The 24,990-nt window shown below is 37.1% G+C and overlaps 1 protein-coding gene across 4 annotated transcripts in view; it reads right to left on the bottom strand.

Moving 5' to 3' along the window:
* SASH1 (SAM and SH3 domain containing 1) overlaps nucleotides 1-24,990 on the bottom strand; it is a 590,968-nt gene that overhangs the window by 46,439 nt on the left and 519,539 nt on the right. For all 4 annotated transcript variants that reach the window (XM_039346873.1, XM_039346876.1, XM_039346874.1 and 1 more), the window contains exons 5-8: nucleotides 13,736-13,776; nucleotides 12,571-12,657; nucleotides 11,081-11,193; nucleotides 9,148-9,249 (exon numbers count right to left, since the gene is read on the bottom strand). In XM_039346873.1, coding sequence (XP_039202807.1) covers nucleotides 9,148-9,249; nucleotides 11,081-11,193; nucleotides 12,571-12,657; nucleotides 13,736-13,776 — 343 coding nt within the window. The remainder of the gene's footprint in view (nucleotides 1-9,147; nucleotides 9,250-11,080; nucleotides 11,194-12,570; nucleotides 12,658-13,735; nucleotides 13,777-24,990) is intronic.

Raw genomic sequence — 24,990 nt, 5'->3', positions numbered from 1 at the left:
AGAGGAACCAGGTCAAAAGCATTTGTAGTTATGAAGTTCTCCAACAATAAACTGAAGCAAAACTTTTGTCAGATGATCCAAAGCTTCCCAACCCAAGTTGTTTGGAAGTTCTCTGTGCTTCTTCATTAACAAAGTGGAATTCGAAGTCAGGAAACTGTCTCAGTTGCTAATATGGTCTTAGGAAAAGATGGACAGTTTTCAGTTTCCTTTGCAAGCTCTGACTCCCATTGAATTCTGTATCTCAACCTAAGCTTATTCATGTAATTTGGGGAAGTATGTATTTACTATCTAAAGAAACAGCTCCTGAAATCCACATTTTAAAGAATTGATTTGTATCTCTTGATCTGTCTGTATTCACTGATTTTTCAGTCATGATCTGCTTTCTAAATATGCCAATAAAAAGTCCATCCAAGAAATGACTAATTAACATACCAAATTACTATTTAACTCAGTTGTGTTAGCTTAACTTTATTTCCTATCTATATCACAACTAATTTTTCATTTCATAACTATGTGATTACTTACAAGAAGTAGGCAGTGTTTCAATATACACACAAACACACACACACATATATGTGTGAGTGTGTGTGTGTTATAGTATGTTTTATTACATATTACATAGGGATGTGGGTCTATACATATGTTGTTCATAGTATGTATTAGCTGTGTGTCATGTATGTGTTTCACTTTGAGAGCGGGCAACTAAATTTCATTTTTGATGTGTGCCATTGTGCCCACAGTATAAAAATGACAATAAAGGTTATCTTATCTTATCTTATTTATCTAAAGATAGTTTCTTGCATAAGTTAGGCATCCCTGCTTAAATGGTACAATTCACTCAATCCTTAAGTAAACAAAGGCTATATATAATCTTTACACATTTCTGCAAATGCGAATGGATTCTTACTTTTCATATACAGTTGTTCACAGATTCCAAAAAGTGGCTGACTTGTTAGGCCTACAGTTCTACAGATGAATGAAAACTCTGACCCTCTAAGGCTGGGACTGGGCTTTTGTCTACTTTCAATGTACATTGGTTTTTCTAAGCAGCTGTGTGAGGACTTGAAAATGAATATAATTCATTCTTACAAAGCAGGAGAAAAACAAAGACGTTTTCAGCTAGCAACATTGTCAGCAATGTTAAAAAAATGGAAGTTAAACAAAACTGCTGAAATCAAGACAAGACCTGGAAGAACAAGAACAATCTCTGCTAAAATTGATCCCAAACTATTCAGAGCAGCAGATCAGAAACCATAGATTACTGCAAACCATTGGTTGGTATTGTAATTCCTGAATTTCTCAACCACTTTGTCGCTTGGCTAAAATGAGAAGCAGATCTAATATATTTGGAGAATCTAATCATATATTTGCCTACTTATCTAGATCAAGGCTTGGTTGTTCTTGCCTATACAAAAGCAACCTTCTCTAAGTATTGGATTCAAATTATTCCACAAGGATATACATGGACAATAATTCCAGAGCCATATATAAACATGTTCTGTGCTAGCCATTCTAGATTTCCAAGCTAAACTTGGAAAAAGCTGAAGGATTCGCTAGTCCATTTTAAAGAGGCATTGTGGCCTCTTACTTTATTTAACTAACTGTAGTATTCATCAAATAGATCAAATAGATCTTTTTTGACCAAACCCTACACTCACTTGCTTAGATAATTGGTTTGTAAAAACAAATACACACTCCTAGGGGGAAAAAAAACTCTTCACAATCCCTGCATCTTGTTCAGAGGAAACAGAAAGCTGTTAGAAAATTATATTTTAATCAAACAGTAAAAATATGGCTGACCGAGCAAAGCACTTATCTTCAAAAAGACATCAAGTAAGGGCAGAGACATCACCCTGCCAACAAAAGTGCGTATAGTCCAGGCCATGGTTTTCCCAGTTGCAATGTATGGCTGTGAAAGTTGGACCATAAGGCTGAGCGCCAAAGAATTGAGGCCTTTGAACTATGGTGCTGGAGAAGACTCCTGTGAGTCCCTTGGACTGCAAGGCGTTCAAACCGGTCAGTCCTAGAAGAGATCAACCCCGACTGCTCTTTAGAAGGCCAGATCCTGAAGTTGAAACTCAAATACTTTGGCCACCTAATGAGAAGGAAGGACTCACTGGAGAAGGACCTAATGCTGGGAAAGATTGAGGGCAATAGAAGAAGGGGACGACAGAGAATGAGATGGCTGGATGGAGTCACTGAAGCAGTAGGTGTGAACTTAAATGGACTCCAGAAGATGGTAGAGGACAGGAAGACCTGGAGGAACGTTGTCCATGGGGTCGCGATGGGTCGGACACGACTTCGCAATTAACAACAACAAAGGGAAAGGAAAGGATCAGAAAAACTCAGCATGTTGGTTTGTGACATATATAGCCACAGAGAGGAGCCCTTCCTGTTCTTTTCTCCCTTTGCAACAGGGGAAACACATCCTTTGAATATTATGTGACAGGCTTGATGACTTCCCAGCTTTGGTATTTAAGAAATCTAATACTCTGTTCTGAATAATTCTCCCTGGAGGACTGCTCTTTTCAGCTGTGTAACTCTAAATTTTAGGCCTTAAGTGAATAATACTGGACTTTACCCTTTGCACAAAGTGATCGGATTTGGGAGCCACACAACTTGATAAGAGCATTCGTTTTACTAATAGCCATTTCCTATAGGAAGAAAACAGGGGAAAGGAATTAAAACACAATCCACTGGCTACTTTTTGCCCATATAATTCTCCCCCTCCGGAAGAGAGGAAGAAGTTACCGAGTGTAACTAAATCTGTTCACCACAAAGACAGGAAGAGGGAAACAATGCCAGCTTTCTTGCACCAGAGGTTTACTGACACTTTCTGACCCCCTAGTTCCTTAATAATTGTCAGTGGAATTTCAATGAATGAAAAATGGGTGGGGAAGAGCAGCTCATAAAATCCTATTGCACCTCTGCAAAAAGAGTTTGAAATGCTAAGAAACAGAAAACTCTCACAGAATACATAGACACACATGCAAAACTGAGCATTACTCAAAGAATGGCTAACAGTCTTGTCCTGGTTTTATTGGGTTAGTTTTATTGGGTTTTATTGGCTTTCCGTCCCCCCCAAAAAACCCCAAGAATCTCATCCATATGTTACAAGAGCTCAAAATAGTGGATGCTTCCTATTCCAAAATAACCCTTATAAAGAGGCTGGGCCCAAGGTCATCCAGTTGTCTTCCATAGTTGAGAATGGATTTGAATTTAGATTTTTTTTTGCGGGGGGTTGTAAATCACTATATCACTTTTTTAAAGAAACAAGATCAAGTACAGAAAACTAAACTAAACATCTTTATATTCATCAGCTTTGTTCAGGTCCTGAGTTATATCCCTTTAAATTAGATATATTTGCTAAGAACTTTTAAAAAAAGCTATCCAAACCAACGAGTAGCCATACAGTTCCAAAAAGTAACAGAATTTATTTATTAGTTTTACAGTATTTGAGTTTGAAATTATGTAATTGACAAAATTAATCCAACTACGGTTATCTGGTTAAATTGCATCAATTTTCCAGGGTCTTGAAGAAATGGGAGAATGCCCACTTCACATAGTTCAGCTCTGCATCCATCTAGTATTTAAGCAGTAACAGGATTTCTTTAATCAGTTTGCACCAGTTCTGAAACATGTTTGAAACATGTTTCAAAAGATTGGCTCCAGTCACATATTTAAAAAGCATTTACCAAATAAGTTCCTTCTTGATTTTTGGAGTGTATATATGTATGTACATACATATACACATACAAAGTATATATGCATGTACATACACAGAGAGATACTATAGAATTCTGTACTGTTATAGAAAGCTAGTTCTCTTTTTGAACAAACTATTGTAGAATTAACCATTAAACCAATTTCATCAGAACTATCTAATCATTTCATATTTACATGCCACATGGGGTAAATATGTTGTAAGATCACTGCACAAATACTGTATGCACATTTGACTGATCAATATTTAAAGTCATAAGGTTAAAACTCTTTTATAAGTTATATAACGCAGCCATTCTTTCATTCCTTTTTTTAAAAATAGTTTCATTAAGTGACAGAGTGAAATCACCGTAAAAAGTAACAAAAAAGAAATAACAAATACTTGGCAAATGGGATCTCATTGAAAACCTTCCATATTATGTAGCCTACCCTGATGCTTTTCCAATGGCTTGGACTACAATACCCATCAACCGCAGGCAGCATAGGAAAATTAGAAAGTACCAGGTTTGGAAATACTGAAAATGGTATTTTCTTTGTCTCTCTCTCTCTTTCTCTCTATGGAGCAATGAAATGCACATATTTGAAAATGAGGAGAGTTTTAATTTTGATTTGTATGGATGTTCCTGTGAGATGAGGCAGAGGTCCAAGAAATTCACTACTTCTACTTCTACAGCATCCCCTGCTGGCTGTTTCAACTTGTTAAGCCTTGATTTTCCCACTGAATATAAAATGAGAATTTGGAAGTTGTCACACGTAGGGAATGATAAAGGAACTACAGGCCAAGACAGTGGAAAAACAGTGTTAATGAAGCTCTATTGTTCTGTCCAGAGCCTTTGGATCTGGAGCTCAATTAAGCTGTAGCTGCACAGATGTAGTCTGAACATATTATTAATTTCCAATTCCATTTAAATCTCATTGGCAAGGATCTATTATCCTGTTTTCATTCGATGGCTCAGAATCAAGCATGAGAGCAAAATGCACTGTCAGAGGGACATTGGGTTCATGCAGGATTGCTCTGGATATTGGCCATAACTTTGCTCCCTGAGTTGCCCTACCTAATGCAAACTATCTAGTGAATTGCATTCTGAACCATCATAAGCCCCTCCTGAGGAGGAGAACAATGTATCTGTCATTATTCAGCCTTCTCTAACCTAATTCTCTGTGCCCTGGCTGAGCAAATGATTGGATTTGTGATCCAGCACATCTGGAAGGCTTGAAGACTTCTATTATGTTGATTCCTTTAATTGCAGATGTGGGAAAAGGTATTGAAGTATTATACAAGTAAAATTTTCTCTCTGAGTGAGGAATGGAGTAAAGAATTAGCTTTTCTCCCTCCACCCATCCCCAACAAAAACAGAGCATGTTTCTTGTTGAATATGTACTTAATTCTTATAGAATTTAGATTTTATATACTATTTAGCCACTTAATCATACCATGCTGCTTTATGCTACTGTCACATTCCCCAATGAAGAGGTTTTTGAGATTGTAATTACTAGAATTCTCAACCAAGATGGAAACTTTAGAAGATGCCAGCTATGGATTGTTCTGTAAATACTGAACATGGGGAGAGATAGAAAGAAAAATGAAAAGAACTAATGTAGCTAAGAAGGAAAACAAGAAGCAATCTTATATTAATTTACTGAAAAAATATTTAAAAGCTGGCAATAAGAGGGAGGAATAATATATTACTTTTTGGCACTGATTGAGATTTTTTTTTAAAAAGGTAAATTTTAAGGCAGAAGCTAATATTAGTATTACTTTTTTAACTGCCTTAAGGCTACTATTTCACTAAGACAAATTTATGTATAGATATAAATAAATCTATATAGAGATAAATTGAATCAAGGCAGATACATATTTATTGTCTTTTGGAAGGATTATCACGACATATTGATTCCAATCTGCTTTTGATGATGTTTTGTTTTAGTAATGGTTTTCCCTGCCTCTGTTATTTAATTATATTTATATTTGCAGATATTACTTGACTAATAATTTGTGATCTTATTAGAAGTTTCACAAGGCACCAGCAGAGAGAACCACTGAAAAGCAAAACTGACAATATATTACACCATTAACATTAGCATTGTAACTCTTCTCTTCTACCTTTCTCCTCCCCCTTATCTCATCTGGGTTAAGTGTGTGTGTGTGTGTGTCTGTGTGTATGTGTTAAATATTTTCTCAGAGAGAGGCTTGTTTTCTTGTTACTCATAACATGTCTCACACACACTGACAAGGCTATATTATTATTAATTATAATTAGAACACCAACTCCACCTTGACTGATACTGTGGGTTGACAATCTCTGAAATAAATTGGAGTACTTCCTGTCTTTACATTCTTTGGGTTCCAAGAAAGATTTTTGGGCTTTGAAATGTGGCATCCCTTTCACCTGTAGATGAACTTTTTTGTTTGTTTATGTGTCTGCCATTGACAGGATAATGACAAGGTGCTGCATGGAGTGGAAATACTTGTTGCTATCTGTTTGGCTGCTGTACTGGAGTCATTGAAGAGTTTATTGCTGAATCAACATATTTCGAATTGGACATTTTGCTTTACAGATCACACTCCTACCATTTTAATTTGCTTTTCATGCCCCTTTAAGAAATGTACAATTTATTTGTGGACATTAATGTCTGGAGCAGTAGACTAGTTTCACTGATTCCTGGAAGTAAAATAGGTCAAAAGGTCATTAGAGATGAATTATGGTTTTTAAATTCCTTCAAAATATGATCTGCTAAGTACTCCTTGAAAAGCAGAACTGGGCTTATGCTTTATGCTAAATCATAAGGCAATGTGCTTTGTTTTGTCTTGACATATTGAGTGAACCTAATCATTATGATTATAAACCATGGCTTATGGCTTAACTTATACAAACACAATCAATTGTAGTTTATTGAACTCATCATGACTAAATTAATCATTAGTTAGTACTAGGAGTAAAGGAAGTATAACAAAATATTTATGAAGAGTCAGCCTGAATTATACCACCTCTTCTTAGAAACTTGTGAAAAAGCTCCTCTAAACTTCAAATTGGCCACGGAGCTATCAGAATACTGAAATAAATCTATCGGAATACAATGCAGTTGCCAGTTTGGCTTGTTCCAGAACATGGGTATCAAACTCGCTGCATCACATGACGTGTCGTGACTTTTTTTGCATTGCCAGAGCTGGGGTGGGTGCAGCCTCCGTATGATGCAATTGGCCCATGGTCCGGCAGTTTGACACCCCTGTTCTAGAAAGTCAGAGTTGGACTGGTCTAAAAGGAGCCTTATAATTAACAATATAGTAACAGAGAGCAGCCTTACTGCAGATATAGGGATGAGGGGTGCCTCTTTTTTAAGCTCAGTCAGAGACCAGACATCTCAATTTGCCATGAGAAAAACTGTAAATGACAGAAGGTGAAGAGGAAGAAGCAAGTTCAATATTAATTAAACCCTTTCAGTATGCCATGTACTGACGGCAAATTTCTTTTCTTTTTTCTTTCTTTTTTCAGTGCTCATCTGTACATATGTGAATCTGTCCAGCAGCTACACAGCCCCTTTGCAGAAATAGCTCACATTATTATATTTCAGAAATGGTAAAATAGAACTTTTACTACTTTTATGGTGACCTTCCTTTCAAGAAGTACTAGAGTAAATTAAAAAGCTCTTTGAAATTAAAATAAAAAAAACCTGGAAAGATATTTGACTGCCTTTAAAAATAAGTACAATTACCCAGCTCCTGTGGTGGGTCTTTGGAGAGAAAGATAAAAGCTGGTTAGCTTTTGCTCATATCCAGTTCTACCATAAACCTCTCTGAAATAAAAAAAAACCCAACATCCAATCCTAGTGGAATTTATCTTTTATATTTCTATAAGTAGTCCTTGACCTACGACTGTAATTTCCATTTGTATTTCATGACAATCATAATTCAAAGCACCCACATAACTGACTCAATTTTTTCCATTGGTCGTTAAGTGAATGCAGCAGTCATTTAAGTGAATGACATGGTCCTTAAATGAATCCATTGCCTATGATAAGTAAACACTGGTTTTCAGAAAAAAATGTTATACAATTGCAGTTATATGAGCATGGGATGCTGCAAATGACCATAAATTCATTTATTAAATTTTTTTGCTGCCATCTCAATCAATCAATCAGAATAGAGCTGGAAGGGATCTTGGAGGTCTTCTAGTGACTAGTCCAATCCCCTGCTCAAGCAGGAGACCCTATATCATTTCAGATAGGTAGCTGTCCAGTGTTTTCTTAAAAACCCCCAGTGATGAAGCCCCTACAACTTCTGAAGGCAAGCTGTTCCACTGGTTAATTGTCCTGTTAGGGAGTCTCTCCTTAATTCCAAGTTGCTTCTCTCCTTGATTAGTTTCCATCCATTGTTTCTTGTCTTGCTTTCTGGTGCATTGGAAAATATGTTGACCCCCTTTTCTTTGTGGCAACCCCTCAAATACTGGAATACTGCTATCATGTCACCCCTGGTCCTTCTTTTCTCTAAACTGGCATACCCAATTCCTGCAAACATTCTTCATATGTTTTTATCTCCAGGCCTTTTATCATCTTAGTTGCTCTTCTTTGCACTTTTTCCCAAAGTCTCAACAACTTTTTTGTAATGTGGTGACCAAAACTGGATGCAGTATTCCAGGTGTGGCCTGATTTTTGATTCTATGCCTCTGATTATACAACCAACTATTGTATTAGCTTTTTTGGCTGCTGTTGCACACTCTGGCTCATGTTAAGTGATCATCCACTAGGACTCCAAGTTCCCCCTCACAGTTACTGTTTTTGAGCCTACTCTGTACTTATGCCTTTGGTTTTTCCCGCCTAAGTTTAAAACCTTGCTTTTCTCCACATTAAATTTCATGTTGTTGGATAGGGCCTATTGTTCAAGTCTGTCAAGCTCTTTTTAGATCCTGAGCTTGTCTTCTGGAGTGTTGGCTATTCCTCCCAGCTTAGTATCATCTGCAAATTTGATCCCCTTCTACTTTTTCATCTAAGTCATTTATGAAGATATTGAAGAGTACTGGGTCTAAGACGGAAACATGTGGTACCCCCACTGCTTACTTCCCTCCATGTAGACGTAGTACCATTAAGGACGACTCGTTGAGCAGCCAGTTACAAATCCATCTGGTGGTGATGCTGTCTATCCCACATTTTTCTAATTTAACTGACGCTGTAGGCCAGTTATCAATTGCCCAAAATGCATTTGTGTCATGCATGGGAGAGGCCATTGGACCTTCTAATCTGGGTCATAAGTACCTTTTGGAGAGTCTGTTATACCTTCAAGTGGTCAGTAAAGGACAGTCGTAAGTCAAAGACTACCTGTAGTTCGAAGGTCTTTTTTTATTTTCCATTTCTCTAATGATATTCTACTACTGTAAGTTTTTAAAAGTATACAATAACCATGTACTTGGTAGAATCATAGAGACTTACATTGCAACAGGAAGAAACATCAAAAGTTGGATAAGGACTATCAGACCATTCAGATGCATCCATGTTTCCTGATTGCCGATGTTGAGCTTCATATTCCTTAAGCTGAAATGAAAATGAAACAAAGAGTAATCCCTCAATTTTTTCACTTGCTAAAATATATATTTATTTAGTTTAATTTTTTTACAAGCAAATAATTATTGGAGAAATTAAAGCTCTGGTAATATAAATGCAAAACAGTTATGAAGATATCTTTGTTCTTTAGATGTTTATTTAATTATTTATATTGCTTATTAATTAATAACAAAAGAAAAAAGAGCAAAACATAAAAATGATAGTGACAATGTTATTATATACTCTGCCAAAAAGATGGAAAAATATATAAAAAGTGCTCTATCAAATAACTGAAAAATACAACAAAGATATATCATTAAAACAATAGTTACAATTGTACTGCATATACTTGTCTAATGCAAATATTATTCAAGTATGTGTATACTTCTAATACATTTATATCACATCTTTTTAAAAATTACTGTACAATGGAACCTTGTTGTTTAGACTGTTTTGAAAAACAATGCACATATGTCCACACACACACATGTGCATGTACACACACACACACTCACACGCACAAACCAATCTAGAAAATTAATCATATATTTATATTTATGTTTATTAAAATTTATAGACTGCCCCACTCCCGCAGGACTCCAGGCGGCTAACAATAAAAACACAACATAACTTAACAAAACAAACAATACAATAACATTCATCTGGGGGTCAGATTTTATAAACCCCAAGCCTGCCAGAAAAGCCAGGTCTTAAGCAGCTTGTGGAAAACCAACAGGGTGGGAGCGGTCCTAATCTCCGGGGGGAGCTGGTTCCAAGACATGGGCGCCATCACAGAGAAAGCCCTCCCCCGTGGTCCCGCCAAATGGCACTGCTTGGCTGACGGGACCTGAAGGAGGCCCAGCCTGTGGGATCTAACCGGACGAAGGGAACTATGAGGTAGTAGGCGGTCTCGCAAATAGCCTGGCCCTGAGCCATATAGAGCTTTAAAGGTAATAACCAACATCTTGAATTGGACCCGGAGACCAATAGGCAACCAGCTCACGGAGGATAAGTGTAACGTGGGTGTATCGAGGAGCACCCACTATCAGTCACGCGGCTGCATTCTGGACCAACTGTAGTCTCCGAATACTTTTCAAGGGTAGCTCCATGTAGAGCGCATTGCAGTAGTCCAGACGTGAGGTGACAAGGGCATGAGTCACTGTAAGGAGAGCCTCCCGGTCCAGGTAGGGTCGCAACTGGTGCAACAGACAAACTTGTGCAAAGATCCTCCCAGCCACAGCCGTCAAATGATGTTCCAATTTCAGCTCTGGATCAAGGAGGACACCCAAGTGGCAAACCCGCTCCGAAGGGGGTATATTTTCCCCTGCTAGAGTCAACACTGGACAGTTAACATGATCCTTGGGAGGCAACATCCAAAGCCACTCGGTCTTGTCAGGATTGAGTCATCAATGGAGAAAGAGTTTTATATGAATAGGAATTTTAGTTACATGCTGTATAATTGCAGAGCTAAAATAGTCGTCTAAAATTTCATCCATTGTGAGGCTATTTGGTATAAATGTAATATATATAGTACCTTTTATTGTTCAGATTAACATTAAAGAATAGAATAAATGTTTCCAAGGTTTTTTTTTTTTACATTAAGAACTTTACATTAGAAATACGTTCATTCAGGATTCTGTTTCTTGGTTAGAAAAGACAGAAATATCTATCTGATCCATAAAACCAGCTACAGTATTTAGAAACTCCCTGTATTTGTTTGATTCTCATAATTATGGATGCTATGTACAAGACTCTGTGATTCACTGATGTAATCAGGCCTATCATTTTTCCCTAGCACATATAACGTATTTGCATTATGTACCCTTGCAAGAGCTTCCTCAATAGTAATCATCTTCTCCTTGACCATCATCATTAGCTGGATCCGCTCCTCGTCACTCATTGTGATTTCACTTGCCACGTAGCCAACATCTTCCCCTGGAGATAAATAGGAAAGATGAAAGAATAAAAGTATTTCAGTACAAAAGAAATGTGAGTCAAGCACAATAAGGTATGATTTTCCCAGTGAATTTGCCATGTTTAATCATGCTACTTAATTCCCTACTTATTCACATTTCAACCTCTTTATTTAAGTTTTGAAAACTGCAATGATCTTAACATTTCAGAATGAGCAATGACACTGGAGATAGAAAATTGCTATTTTTAACTCCTCTGTATGGAATGCTTCATTTGATGTGTATATGATTTGCAATGATTCGGGAAAATAATGATGTTTACGTGACATTCAGAGAATTATTGAGGATATTATGTTAATATCATGTTATGACATCACTATGCTCAGTATGCAAATTTTTGTCCAATCTGAATATGGAAACTATGTAAATTGTCTGGGCTGCATGACATTATGACAATTTTATCAACATTACAGCGCTAATAGGTTTAGCATCTTTGATTCCAACATCTACATGATTAATGTCTTGTATGAAAGATGAGATGTAAATTTTATAAAACTGGAGCAATTTAACCAAAGCATGTTTTAATAATATTGATCAAGGGTTACCCAATATATACTTTTGAAGGCAGTCTTATTGAAGAGAAGATGGACTATTTTATTTTATTATAAAATTGTATATTTCTTAAAACTATCAGATATAGACAAATTCGCCCAAGATGCTATTGGTCCATTAAAATCATAAAATCAGTACAGAATTATCAAAGCTGAAGACACTATAAATTGAGATAATGAACAAAAATAACAATATATGTATTGTGACGTGAGAAAACAAACCCCGACTTTTCACATGTGGTTGCAACTATATAAACCAGGACTTGCTTTATAAAGTCATAATGCCCATTTTGTCAGTTGCTTTGACCCTACTCTGGGGATGTCTATATGACTGTATCTGCATAACGAAAGTAGAGAACCATGAAGTTTTGTGGGCTGGACCTAAGTTCAGATACTCACTAATTTAGCTGACCCCTCCAATGGAAGGATGCTAAAGGACTTTTTTTTCCTCCAAGAGACCCAATTTGTGAATAGTAGAATAATAATAGAATAATAGTAGAATAATTACGTTAGAAAAGAGCTTAATCCCATGATAATTCAGCATATAATGGTTCTAAGAGATAAAAAAATACCTGAAGCTTTGCTCAGAGTTAATAAGAGATAGTATAGTAGATAACCCAGTTTTCTAATACTTTGGAACTCATTGAACACAGAGCATTATAAAATAATTATGACCATCCTTGTAAAGATTAAAGCTGAGTACATAAATCCTGCTTAAGGGCCCAACAGCTATAAAAACTTTCTTTCCCAATTTAATAATGAAAAAAGAACTTCATTAAAATTTTTACCTTTTGAAGACTGTCTCATTAGTCCCTTCTGATTCTTTCGGAAGTTTTGCCAGAAGTATTTATTCTTCTTTTTCCAATCTACTTTACCTAAAGATTTTAAATATATGCACTCAATAAGAAAAGAAAACCACTATCATCATTCAGCTTCAAAAACAACAGTCAGTTTTAAAGGAGCTGTCATAAATATTTATTATATTTGAATAAGGAAGGCTATCAGAATATTTGGAATAAACAAATAACATATAGGGTTCCTTTTTAATGAAGCTACATCGCTGCAGTTATCTTTGAAAATTCCATGAATTAAAATCCAGATTAAAAGTCTATAATATATTTTGTTTTCTGTTTAGTATTTTGAAATTTCATTTATAAGCTAGTGATGCCCAACATTTGGTTAAGGCCCACTTTCTGATTTTCTTTATTAAAACAAGTACAGAGCTAAAAGGAAACCAAAAGGCTCCAATAGGTTTGGTTTTAAGCAGCGAAGACCTTTGCTAAAAAAGAAATAGAAAAGGGAAAAGCCAAGGGTATGGCAAAGAACAACTGACATCCATAATTTACGGAAAAGCAGAATATGGTCAACAAGTAAATAAAGACATCTCCTATTCTTCTGGGTTTAGTATGACTCAATATAATTGATCACAGGCATAAGGAAATACCACAGGCAGTTCTTGACTTATGACCATAATTGGGCCCAAAATTTCTGTTGTTAAGTGAGACAATTGTTAAGTGAGTTTTGCCCCATTTTATGACTTTTCTTGCCACAGTTGTTAAGTTAGTAATACAGTTGTTAATTGAGTCTAGCTTCCCCGTTGACTTTGCTTGACAAAAGATGACCACATACTCCTGGGACACTGCAATCGTCATAAATATGAGTCAGTTGCTAAACATCTGAATTCTGATCACGCAATCATGGGGATGCTGCGACAGTCGTAAGCATGAAAAACGGTCATAAGTCACTTTTTTCAGTGCCTTTGTAACTTTTAAAAGCTAAAAGAGGATTTTGGAGGCAAAAGTTCTTTCAGAGGGAAAAGAGTAAGTAGCAGAACAAAGGAATTTATTGTGTGTGTTTTGAGAATCGTGACTTCGCATACATTTTGTTATAGCTTTTTCAAAGCAAAGCTTCCCCCACCCCTAAAAAAATGAAAATAAGAGAAAGTATACTGACCAACTGCACTTTCTTCAGAACTTGATTTATGAAGAGAGAACCTAAAACACAAAAGAGAAAGAGATAGTGATAATTGTGGCAAACATCTGCTGCTCCATGAAAGCTGGGTGGTTTGTAATTAATTAATATTTGTGGAATAGCATATCCATCCCCTTCCCTTCTTTTTTTTTTCTATGAAGCCGGGAGGAAGAAATAGCATGTCAGCTTCAGCTTCACACTCACACAATGGCATGAGCTCAGCTCCATTGAGAATGCTTTGAAATGATCTTCTTGTGACTGATGCAGAAAAATATGTTATGGAGGACAAAAATGCTAAAGTTGTGGGGTCAAAAGGGGAAATGGACCGAAGGAAGTGTTTAGCTCTTCCCTCTCCCTCAACTGTCTGCCACAAGAGACAAACAGAAAACTTTTTAGGAAAACACCATTTTACACATGTAGTTCCAATACACAAATCTTATGGGACTATCTACATTTCCAGCTATCCACTGAGTAGTTACTTAAGAGATAAATCAGATGGCTCCCCAGGTGAACCTTTTAGCTGTCTGGCAAAGTTCTCCTGTTTGTTTCTCTCTTTTCTGTGCCCAATTTGCCTTTATTAAGGAGACAACAACTTTTCTCATATCATATTCAGATAGGTATTTGATAGACATAAATAGTCCAGGAAGATCCTCTGCCATTATTTGGCTACTTATATTTAAATTGCAATTCATAAGTAAGCTTAAACTTCCCATTTTGCTTTCTATCAATTTACAAAAAGTAATGATCAGTTGTATAGAAAAACTATGTGCATAGATCAAACAGAAAACATTCCACACAGACAACAGGACCACATCTTCATTCTAAAGCAGCATTGTGTTTGTTGTATTGTTTCATATTATATGAAAAAACAGACCAACCTATCAAAAATAGTGCCATAAAAAACAAAACAGAAACACAAGTTAAGATAGGCAAGAAAATGGTTAGGGAGCACCTGTCCAGCCTAGATGAGTTCAAATCGCCAGGACCAGATGGATTACACCCCAGAGTTCTCAAGGAACTGGCAGATGTAATATCGGAGCCACTGAACTATATTTTTCAAAGATCCTGGAACACAGGGGAACTACCAGAGGACTGGAAAAGATCTGATGTAGTTCCCATCCTCAAAAAAGGAAAAAAAATGGATCCAGGAAATTACAGACCTATCAGCCTGACCTCAATACCTGGGAAGATCCTGGAAAAGATAATCAAACACCGAATCAACGAACACCTAGAGGCAAACAAAGTCATTACTAAAAGCCAACCTGGGTTTGTCAAAAATAGCTCATGCCAGACAAATCTTATTGCATTCTTTGACCAAGTGACAAAATTAGTGGATCAGAGGAATGCTGTGGACATAATTTACTTGGACTTCAGTAAGGCATTTGATAAAGTAGATCACAACCTACTACTTGACAAGATAGAAAAATGTGGGGTAGACAGAACCACCACCCGATGGATCCGTAGCTGGCTGACCGGCCGTACTCAGCGAGTGGTCCTCAATGGAACTGCATCTATATGGAGGGAAGTGTGTAGTGGGGTGCCCCAGGGCTCTGTTCTGGGCCCAGTACTCTTCAACATCTTCATCAACGATTTGGATGAATGGATAGATGGGGAACTCATCAAATTTGCAGATGACACCAAGCTGGCAGGAATAGCCAACACTCCAGAAGACAGGCTTCAGGTACAGAAGGATCTGGACAGACTTGAACACTGGGCACTAACTAACAAAATGAAATTCCATGGTGAAAAAAGCAAGGTTCTACATTTAGGCAAGAAAAACCAAATGCACAAGTACAGCATAGGTGGCACCATGCTCAATAGTAGTAACTGTGAGAGGGACCTCGGAGTCCTAGTAGACATTCACTTAAATATGAGCCAGCAGTGTGCTGCAGCTGCCAAAAAGGCCAACACAATGCTAGGCTGCATTAACAGAGGGATAGAATCAAGATCACGTGAAGTATTAATACCACTCTTCAATGCCTTGGTAATGCCACACTTGGAATACTGCATCCAGTTTTGGTCACCACGATGTAAAAAAGATGTTGAGACTCTAGAAAGAGTACAGAGAAGAGCAACAAAGATGATTAGGGGACTGGAGGCTAAAACATATAAGGAACGTTTGCTGGAATTGGGTATGTCTAGTTTAACGAAGAGAAGGACAAGGGGGGACATGATAGCAGTATTCCAATATCTCAGGGGCTGCCATAAAGAAGAGGGAATTAAGCTATTTTCCAAAGCACCTGAAGGCAGGACAAGAAGCAACGGGTGGAAACTAATCAAGGAGAGAAGCAACCTAGAACTAATGAGAAACTTCCTGACAGTGAGAACAATTAATCAGTGGAACATCTTGCCTCCAGAAGCAGTAAATGCTCCAACACTGGAAGTTTTTAAGAAGAGACTGGACAGCCATTTGTCCGAAATGGTGTAGGGTTTCCTGCCCGAGCAGGGGGTTGGACTAGATGACCTCCAAGGTCCCTTCCAACTTTACTATTATTATTATTATTATTATTATATATTTTACGACTAAAAGCAAACAGATTGGATAGCAATTGTGTCATATTTCTAGAAAACAAGATGGAAATTTCATTTCAAATGCACACTGAAGCTGCATTACACTTTGACCTATGGTTTTGAGTTTGCAAACCATCCTGGTGTGAAGTTTCTAAAATTAGCAGTGGAGGGCAGTACACAGTCTTTAATCACCTCTGAAAAGTGCCAAGAAGAAATTAAATTGTGCCTTGTTTTAGACCAGTCACAGTCCCTGTCAATGATCCAAATGATTAGAGGCCAACTGTTTATAAGCATGAAAAACATAATCATCAATTTGTAGGGACATCATGAAAGGGAAAATGATAGCAAGAAGTTAAATTCTGATTCAGTAAATTCATCCAAGCAGAGGCAATAACTGCAGTGCCTGGACATGGCAAATCATCTTTCTTTAGCCTGATTAGAAATTTAATCAGCACCAGCCGGGCAACCAATTGACACACCAATTCCAGATCAGGGCGTGCACCAGGTGCAAACTGGAAGAAGGCCATTGCTAGTTTCCTGACAGATGCAGTTTACACTCAGGACAACAACTTGCAAAAAGAAAATTGATAGCTTGGTTAGATTCACGGCACCAGCAGCCAAGTATCTGATTTTTCAAAAGGAGTCAAGAAATATAGAAGATTTCTCTCTCTCTCTCTCTCTCTCTCTCTCTGTGTGTGTGTGTGTGTGTCTTCTGAAGCATAGATCTAATAACAATTTCTAAACCACCCAGCAGTGTTTCAGTCAAGTTTGTACAGGAACCTAGAAGAATGCACTTAATCACTTAATATATTTATTAGAGTGACTAACAACAACAACAAAAAAAGATAAAAGCTTAAATGCAAAATGTTTTGGCTTCCAGCTTCTTCAGCTGTTTTAAAGCAGGGTCCTCTTTATGAGCAGCTGAAGTGAATGGAAGCCTTTGGCTTTTGAATTTGAATATGTCTGCACATGTGGGTATGAAGGATAGTGGTATATGTGTATAGGTGTGTGTATGTGCATATAGACACACCCACTTCAAGAGATATTTTATTATCTTACTTGTTTAGCCATCCACCTGACACAAAAATGACTCTGAGTGATGTGCAGCACTTAATTAAAATGAAACAATAAATACATTAAAACAACCACAATTAAAAACTATTAAAAAGGCATTACAAAATAGGAGAGGATAATATGAACCACAGTAAGAGAGCTATCATAAAATCTCCCCATATCAAGGTCTTGAAAGACTTGTGGGATGTTGAAAGCGATGGAGTTAATCTCACTTTTGGTCAGAGAAGATTCCACAAGGCAGGGGCTGTGTCAGAGAACGCCCATCTCTTGGGATGTGATATACACAGGACCCACAACATGCCTTCGCTGCCATACCTAATGAGATAGACAGATGTAATTGGGCAGTCCCTCAGATAACCTGACCCTAGGCCATTAAGGGCTTTGAAGGTCAAAACCAACTCCTTGAATTGGATCCAGAAGCAACAAAAAAGATGTTGAGACTGTAGACAGAGTACAGAGAGAAGTAACAAAATGACATAAGCTCTAGAGCAGTGTTTCTCAACCTTGACAATTTTAAGGCATGTGGACTTCAACTCCCAGAATTCCACAGCCAGCAATGCTGGCTGTGGAATTCTGGGAGTTGAAGTCCACATGCCTTAAAATTGTCAAGGTTGAGAAACACTGCTCTAGAGAGATATTTTTGTAGGTCTTTGTACTGTTTAATTTCTTATCCTTATCTACAAAATTATATCATGCCAACACGTCTTTGCGTTTATTTTGCATTTTCATGTAAGCCTGTCTATTGGATTTTCTCCTTTTATTCTTGTCAAGGAAACACACTTCAGTCACTCACAAATACTCTGCTTCTCTTTTCCTTAGAAGTGGTGTGTCTTTTTCAGACACATAAAAATCACCGTGCCCAGTTATGCAGGTATGACTATATAAACAATTGTAAAAATGGCACCACGGGCAAGAGAAAGACTCCAAATAGAAAACATGCTCACAAAGCATAGCATAAGACTATTTGCACAATTTATAAAGGCAGAGATGTTATTACTATGAAAAAGAATATGTGAACCATTTCCAGGAATTATGCAGTTTTGGTTGGCTTGTTTGTTTGTATTACTAAGAGTGAAAAAATATAACTCAATCTAATACCTGTATCTCAACATTTATTCATAAGTTCATTTGAAAGAATAGTGAGTTGACCTTTTGAGAACTGCAAAAAAAAAAAAAAAAAAAAAGCCTGGAAAAGTTCATAGACAATCCCAAATCTTCTGGACTCAAAATCTTAATAAACGGTGCCCCCCCCCCTTTTCCCAAGTATTCACTATCTTAAGCAGCTTACAAAAAAAAATGAATGAAAGTTATTTTTCCTCTCTGCCATCCATTTAAACACTTAGCCTTCCGAAGGTTTTTTAATTTTAAAGAAAAGCAGGAGAGAAAGGGATTGTTTCAGAATAGAATTATGCACAAAGTTCAAGGGTATAAAATTAGAAGCCCCCCCAAAATCTTCAGAAAGTAACCTCAGAAATGCTGCCAAATTATCATTTTATCATGAGAGAAAGCAGACAGAACCAAATACATGGAGAAAAAGCATACTGATTGTTTTTAATATATCAGATTAGGTCCAGGGAGAGACTCAGCCATGAAAGCTCACTATGGTATGTGACTTTGAGCCAGTCATCTCATGGGATTGCTGTTGTGGGAGAAAATATTATTTATCTCTACCACCATGAGCTTCTGAAGAAAAAAACAAGATATAAATCTAATGAATAAAACAAATTAAATTATATTTTACTTAATTATGCATTAGATCTAATTTAATATCTCTCTTAAATTTAGTTTTAAATTTTAGTCTTTCAAGGTTAGCCTCCAGGCATGCCAGCTGTATGTCTCTCAGCCTGAAATACGCAGCATATTCTACTATAAATTAAAGATGCCATATCCCTTCTCAGTGTTCTCAGTGAGCTTGAAAAAAGATGCTGCCAGTTCCTCAGAATACCTTTATATTTTTCAGATTCATTTGGAAGCACCTGCTTTAATGACTGGCGGAGAAGAACTCCAGAGCAATTCTGAATCACCATAGAGAATATATAGTTCTAGGACAATGTTCTAACTGGTGGACTACCAAAGAAATTATTCACAGCACTTTGACAATTATATTAGGGAATAGTTGTTACTAAGGGGGGAGGGAAGCAGACTTCAGCTCTGCATCCTATAAAGTAAGGATCTTGTTTCCAATCTGAGCTGAGCTGAGATGGGAACTTCAACTTCTTTAAATACATGAGAAAAAAAATTATGGTCCCAAGAATGGCCTTCTTGTTTGATTCGACAATTACACTCTTCTGTGTGGAACCTGCATCTTCTTCATGAATGTATATGGGACATAATTTGTGTTCTTCCATTCATAGGCTAACTCGCTCTGAAACTTAATGATGCAGTCACACTTGGCAGTAGTTCTGATGCTGTTATGTCTGAAAAGCAGTCAAATGCCATTACACCATAGCTCTGGCCCTTTGGTTTTGTTGTACTCTTATATACAGCTTCATTAGCCAGCTTTCAAATGAAATACCCTCTAAGGCACACAGTAAAAGGACTTACAGACAGTGGTTTGCCTCAGGAGAAAAAAAAAAGATAGTTAATATAGATTTTTGTGAAAGAAGAACTATTTACTATCAAACCATGCTTATAGTAGGACATGAATTCCATTGCTTAAAATAAGCAAAACTTTTGACAATTGTATTCATGACAACTCTATTATATAGAACAAAACTCATGTGTCTGGAGCAGTTGATACATACATACATACATACATACATACATACATACATACATACATACATACATATATATATATATATATATATATATATATATATACACACATTACGGATGAAGTCTTAAGGTGCCAAAAGACTCATTTTTTCCCCAACTGATAATACAGATCCATCTCTAGAAACAGTATATTATTCTAGCAAATGCATATAAAATACAGATCACTGCAGTGCATGAAAAACCCCATTACCCAATAAAAGAAGAATTACATAAGAGATTATATATCATTCTTGCAAATGCGCACAAAGTACAAAACATTGCAGTTTATGGAAAAACATTATTTTCCCCAATAACATAACAAGAATTACTATAAGAGATTATTCAAATTTTAAAATAAATGTATAATTATTTATAAATAACAAATGCAGACATAGTATAAAATATACCTGAAGAGAAATACACACATACCTAATTAAGAATTAAGCATGAATTATACTCTGCACTCCCATCCATTCACTGCTTATAAGCCAATTGTAAACAATAGCTTGGCCTGTTTCAGCATCTTACATCTGGGCCCCATGAACACCACGGTACAAAAGCCCTTTGCTACCTTCCTTTGACAGCATTTTGTTTATCTCCCTTCATTATACAATGCCCAGTAACTAACCTACTGTTATGATACTCTTTGGTGTGAAGACAAGAAAATTTACTTACAGATGAAAGACATTATGTGGAAAATGAGTCTTTAACGTTCCTATAGAGATTTGCATGTCTCTGCTAGCATCTATGTGAGAAAGATGGAAAACAGAGACGTCCCATTCAACTATCTTGTCATTATGTCTCCATAGCAATGGCTCTGGGGTCAATGTCTTCTCAGCAGTTAACAAATGTGCCATTTCTCTTGTTTTGCCTTATTTCTCCCATTACAGACAATACAGACAGGGCAATGTTAACTGCACTGCTTTAGAGCAGGGCTCCACAGAAATTAGACCAGAACCTCTGTGTGACTTGCAAACTATCAACAAGATTTTATATGTAGATGACTGGGGGACTCAAGACTACTCTACTCCCACAGTGTGTCTATTCTTTCACTGCTCCCAGATCATTGATTAAAAGTTGTTATCTTCTGTTGGTTTTATTGCATCCAACATTTTTCCAAGAATATTTTGGGATCTTGTTTAAATTCCGTTCTACTCAAGCACTGGAAAAGCCCCTTTACTGAGGTACAACAGGATGCAGAAACAGAATGGTTATTTCCTCCAAGAAAAAGGAACAATCTCCTTCAAGCCAACATAAGAAAAGGGGGAAGGGAAATCACAAATCTTCAGCTCACAGTAAATGAACAGAAAAAGAATAATAAACTGTAGCTAAAAAATGATAGCACAGGATGAGCCAAAAATGAGATAAAGAAAATATTAAAAACCGTAACGTTAGAAAGAATCCACACAATTGCTTCCAACACTAATGAAAAATAAAATTTCAGTCTCTGATTGAAAGAAAGATTGACAAAATCTCCATCTTTCCTTCATCACATTATAGAATTTAAAAAAAATCTAAGCCAAGAGGTCTTATTTAAAGCACAGATATGGCAAGATGCTGTATGAGATGTAGATTATGATCTTTCATGTCCCAACATTAATGTCTGTATCTTGTAGGACCATAACACAGCTGTTAGCCTCATCCTTTTGTTCTGGTCCATTCAAGTCAACCATGGTCTGGACAAGAATATCATTACTATGATATTGCATCAATGAACTGTATGCTTTGTAAGACCACCTCTCCCAACTCAGTGGTCCTTAAATCTTCAAGAACTATTAATTACCCATGAGTATAGTCTTTTATATTGGTTATCTGTAAATTCGTGTATATATAGGTAGTGCACCTGTGCAAAGCCCCATGAGACACTACTTTGATTCACACGGGAAGTCAAGAATGTGTTTGGAAAAAAGGAAGTATCTGGGTGAAGGATTTTCTTGGTGGTGGAGGGGGAGAATCTCTTTGTTAGCCAAGACAATATGCTGGCTATCAGAAATGAATGAGACAAAGCAACAGGGTTCATCATAGCTGCTGAGGCCACCAAGATATTGTGAGAATGCAGTTGATTGGATTCCTTTTAATTTTGACAGAGGAATAGATGGAAATGTGTAAAACAGAGTTCTTTTCCAAGAAAAAAAGGAAGGCATTGCCAGGAGACTAGGCATCTATCTTACCTCTGCTGTAAAAAATTAGACACTGCCTTAATGTATATTGTCAGCCTATGTCTAAAGCAGGAGTACGGAACTACGGGGCCCATAAAAGAGACCCCCAAATTTAGAATCACTGAATCCACAGCTGCCACATGTCCAAGAAAACTATATGGACTTTGACTCTTGTCAGAGAGCAGATCTTGAACCATAGAGAGTTATAGCAACAACAGCAAAGCAACATCTCTGGTATTATATCTACCATGGCTCCAATGAATCAGATTACTTGCAAGAGAATAAAGAAGGCCAAGTCACTTTAAGAATAGAAAGACCTACATGGTTAGACAGCATGGGAATACAGAGCTAGGAGCCAGTTGTATAAACAAAGGAATAAAATTATACCTTGTAGGCAGTTGCATCTAGTGAGAGATGCCATTCATTTATAAAAATCTCTCAGGGCTAAATAAAAAAAGTAAATGGATCCATCTATTATAACATGAAGGAAGAAGTGATGGTAGGATATGATATACAGCAATCGGAAAGTGTACAAACACAAATTACATCCCCTTGTAGAGCCAGTAGATCGCAAGCCAGAGATGGTGGTATAACCATATAACAACTGTTCAGCCTCAGGACTACCAAATGGTGGGTTGGAATTAAATAGATTTATTTGACCGGTTTAAAGAAGGCCTAATGTATGAAATATGAAACAAACTCATTCATCAGGACAACTCAGACATTTTTTTTTTTTTTGCATTAATTCATGTCTGCTAACTGCAGAAAATTATGGGCAGGGAAGGAAGAGGCTAGTGTCTCTCATCAGATACTTTTGGAAGTTCAACCCATGCAGTGTGAACCTTCAAAATTCTGATAGTCTCTCAAGAAAAGTTGCACTAAGGGATAAAAAGGTCATCATTACATTGTAGAGAACCTGGCAACAATTGAAGGTTATTCTTTCTAAGAACATCCCCTTCTAAGGTAACATATATAGTATTTGCAGGAAAGGAAGGCAGTTTGCAAGTAAATGTTCTAAATGCTCTAGATCTGTTATGAAACATATTTCTCCAATATACTAGGTTATTTAGCTATTATCCTACAGACCTAGACAGACTTGAAAATGGAACTTCAAGCTGTATTAAGCTTTGGTGACACAGAGAATTTCACAAATCCTCCAAAGCACACAACTTCTTTTAACCTTGAGAGCATTAATGACTAGGTGGTTTGCTCATAACCCATCACAGAAGCACACTGTACCTTTTCTATTAACCACCAATAATCAAATTCCTGCAATTTAATAATATAGTGTAATGCAGTACAATGCAAGAAAAGGTATTTACTTTGGTCTTTCAGCAGCATAAGGTAAAAACAGAAGGGTGTGGAATCAGCAGCTGTAGTCTAGAAACTGCAAGGATAGTGACTATGGAATTAAACAAAGGTGGGATGAGGTAAAAGCTATAAACTGCTATAAAACTACAGTCTGTGAAAAGCTGTATGGTTAAATTAAAGCTCAGTTTAAACTCAAGTGATTGAGTATTCCAAAAAGCTATGCAAAAGAAAGGAAGGAGAAAAAATAAGGCCTGGAATAACGAAAGCTACCCAACTGAATAATTAAAAATTAGACATAGCAGTATTGTCATAGTCTAATCCAGGGGTGGGCAATCTTGACTCTTTTATGACTTGTGGATTTAAACTCCCAGAATTCCTGAGCCAGCCATGCTGGCTCAGGAATTCTGGGAGTTGAAGTCCACAAGTCATAAAAGAGCCAAGGTTGTCTACCCCTGGTCTAATCCATCCTCTTTCCAGCTCCTATGCATAGGACCCATCATAAAATGCATATAATTTCTCCTTAGCAACCATAATCTTTATCACCCTCTTCAACAGAGGTGGGGAACCATGGGCCCTTTATGACTTGTGGACTTCAACTTCAGCATGGCTGGCTCAGGAATTTTTGGAGTTGAAGTCTACAAGTCATAAAAGGGCCATCATTCCCCACCTCTGCTCTGCCACTTTTTAAAACTATCCTATTATATTTTCCAGTAGTTTTGGGAAAAGACTGGATTTAAGATACTGAACTATCCTTCCTAGCTAAGCGCTATCCTGTCCTGTTCAAACACTCTGCTTTAGGCGAAGTTTTCCAGCATTTTCTTCATCTGATGAGCCTGGTTTCCTGAAATAGTGGCTCCCCACTTTTGGGGCACCGGGGACTGGTTCCATGGAGAGGTTTTCCACAGACTGGAGGTGGTGTGGTTTTGTGTGCTGCCTGCATCCCACAGATGGAGCTTCATTTGTTTCTTTGACCTGGTTTCTGGCATGCCGGACTGGGGGTTGAGGGCCCCTGTCATGAAATATGATATTGCTGAGTTTATTATTGGTCAAGATTACCTAAAACCCAGAAATAAGAAAGAGGGAAAACAACAACAACAACAACAGCCATCTGGCTATTTTTGTTGTTTTTGTTTTAAAGCTTTTTTGTATGTCTACTTCTTATTTTATGCTTTGGTCTTTGTTCCAACTCTGGACAAAACTCAAGCTACAACCCTAGAACTTCCAACTCTTACAGGCAATGCAGCAGTTTGGAGAAAACATAGCAATTTGCAGGAAGACTAGCCCTCTTCCTCTAGGAGAAAACTGTCACTCTGTTCCTGCCTCTATTGTTCTAAAATAATGTTTGGGAAACTCTTCCCAACCTTGCTTGAAAATGGGACCTTTGATTGTTTTTTTTTTTTAATGCAAATGCTTCCTCTTGCTGGT

Source organism: Crotalus tigris, unplaced genomic scaffold, assembly GCF_016545835.1.
Source record: "Crotalus tigris isolate CLP2741 ecotype Arizona unplaced genomic scaffold, ASM1654583v1 scf7180000018030.5226217, whole genome shotgun sequence".
NCBI classification, from domain to species: domain Eukaryota; kingdom Metazoa; phylum Chordata; class Lepidosauria; order Squamata; family Viperidae; genus Crotalus; species Crotalus tigris.
The sequence above is the reverse complement of the archived record's forward strand: the minus strand, read 5'-3'. Positions and strand labels throughout refer to the sequence as shown.